The 1,928-nt window shown below is 33.4% G+C and overlaps 1 protein-coding gene across 1 annotated transcript in view; it reads right to left on the reverse strand.

The window, feature by feature from the left end:
- Positions 1-233: 233 nt before the first annotated feature.
- The window catches only part of LOC108748694 (translation factor GUF1 homolog, mitochondrial), a 3,585-nt gene continuing 1,890 nt past the window's right edge, over positions 234-1,928 (reverse strand). Inside the window, exons 3-7 of the mRNA XM_018486973.1 lie at positions 1,553-1,789; positions 1,137-1,402; positions 745-959; positions 452-664; positions 234-359 (exon numbers count right to left, since the gene is read on the reverse strand). Of these exons, the coding sequence (XP_018342475.1) occupies positions 234-359; positions 452-664; positions 745-959; positions 1,137-1,402; positions 1,553-1,789 (1,057 nt within the window). The remainder of the gene's footprint in view (positions 360-451; positions 665-744; positions 960-1,136; positions 1,403-1,552; positions 1,790-1,928) is intronic.

Genomic DNA, 1,928 nt, shown 5'->3' on the forward strand with positions numbered 1-1,928 from the left:
ACTAATAACAAAACGTGAACTAAAATTGAACTCCAGGCATTCCTGCTACAAACTATACATACATTCATTTTCAGGAACTACATCTATATTTTGACACTCGATAAAATTGTATCGTTGAAAGTGAATGTGGAGTTAAGTTATGAAACTGAGCCTTAAAGCACTTTCACATGTGTTATATTACTTATATTTATTACTTTTGTAATAACTATATTAAATTACATATAAAAACACTATTATTTTTTTAGTACGCTTATAAAAGTGTCGCGTGGTAAGGAAATTTTTCCTATCATCCTCATTTTTTTCTTTCCTTCTGCTTGCTGCGCTAGCAATTTTTTTCTTCTAGTAACATCACCACCGTACTGAAAAAAACGCAAAATTAATGAAATTATCCCAAATTTAAAAAGTCTGCTCTTATTTTTTTTAATATAAGGTATACAAAACATTTACTTACTAATTTCGCTGTTACATCCTTTTTATAAGGCTTCAAAGTTTCTCTCGCAATTACTTTACTCCCTACTACTGCTTGGATCGCTATTTCGAACAGTTGTCGAGGAATAGTGTCAAGAAGCCTAACACATAACTTCTTACCTATTTGAGACGCTTTTGTTCTATGTACAATTGTACATAATTCTTCTACCACTTTTCCATTTAATAAAATATTTAACTAAAATTTATATATTAAAATACATGTCATTAAAAAGTTCAACATTGCATAAGAATAATTCATAAGCACTAAAAAATTACCTTTACTATGTCGGCTATTTGATAGCCATAATCTTCGTAATCGAAACTAGCATAACCAGAACTGATATTCTTCAAAGAGTCATGAAAGTCGAAAATTATTTCGCTCAATGGCATCACATATTGCAGCATGAATCTGTCATTGCCAATAGTCTTGTTCAGTTTTTCTACACCTCGCTTTTCCCAGCAAAGTGATATGATTTCTCTCATGTATGTATCTATACATTTTACAAAGCATTGATTAATCTACAAGTACTAAATAAAATAAAAATGAGAAAAGTCATCAAATTCCTGATCAAAGTATTCAAAAATGTATTTATTTTGTCTTTTTTAATATATCCTTAAATTCAATTCTAAATGAATTAAATTGTACTTTACTGTAAAATTGCAAATACCTGGCGTGATGATAGTTGCAATAATCATAGGTTCATAAAATTCAGTGACAATTTGGGGGTCTGGAAAATGAATTGGATTATTAAAGATCACTGTATCGCCTCGATATTTCGTTATATTTTTACTGCCAAAAATCTTTGCTTTGTAAGTCACTGCAGGTGCTGTAATTATTGGCTGTGCCCCGTATTCCTGTTCAAGACGTTGAATAAAGACTTCCATATGCAATAAACCTAAAAAGCCAATTCTCCATCCTCTTCCAAGTGCAACACTGTAATATGATTTTTTTTTTCGTCGTTTTATCAACATATTTGTTATTCGTGTAGGTTATATTCATTTGCGACAGGATTTTATATTATCAACAACATTTATATAGAAAACAATTTTCATTCATAAAGTTTACAGATGATATAATTTTTACCTGGACTCTAAAGTGGCATTTACAGCACTGTCATTTAGAGCAAGTTTGTCGATAGCTGCTTGTAAAGAGGAGAATTGTGACTGATCCATTGGATATACTCCTGCAAACACCATTGGCTTTGGTGGGTTGAATCTTTCTAAGGAATCAACAGACTGATGCCGCAGATGCAAAGTATCACCAATGTGAGCCTCCTTAGATTTCATATTGCATGAAATAGCGCCTACTTGTCCAGCAAATCTACATTATGTACATTAAATAGCACAAATTAAAAATCTATCAGACACGCACGCACGCACGCACGCACGCACGCACGCACGCACGCACGCACGCACGCACGCACGCACGCACGCACGCACGCACGCACGCACGCACGCAC

This window comes from Trachymyrmex septentrionalis, unplaced genomic scaffold (assembly GCF_001594115.1).
Source record: "Trachymyrmex septentrionalis isolate Tsep2-gDNA-1 unplaced genomic scaffold, Tsep1.0 scaffold109, whole genome shotgun sequence".
NCBI lineage: Eukaryota > Metazoa > Arthropoda > Insecta > Hymenoptera > Formicidae > Trachymyrmex > Trachymyrmex septentrionalis.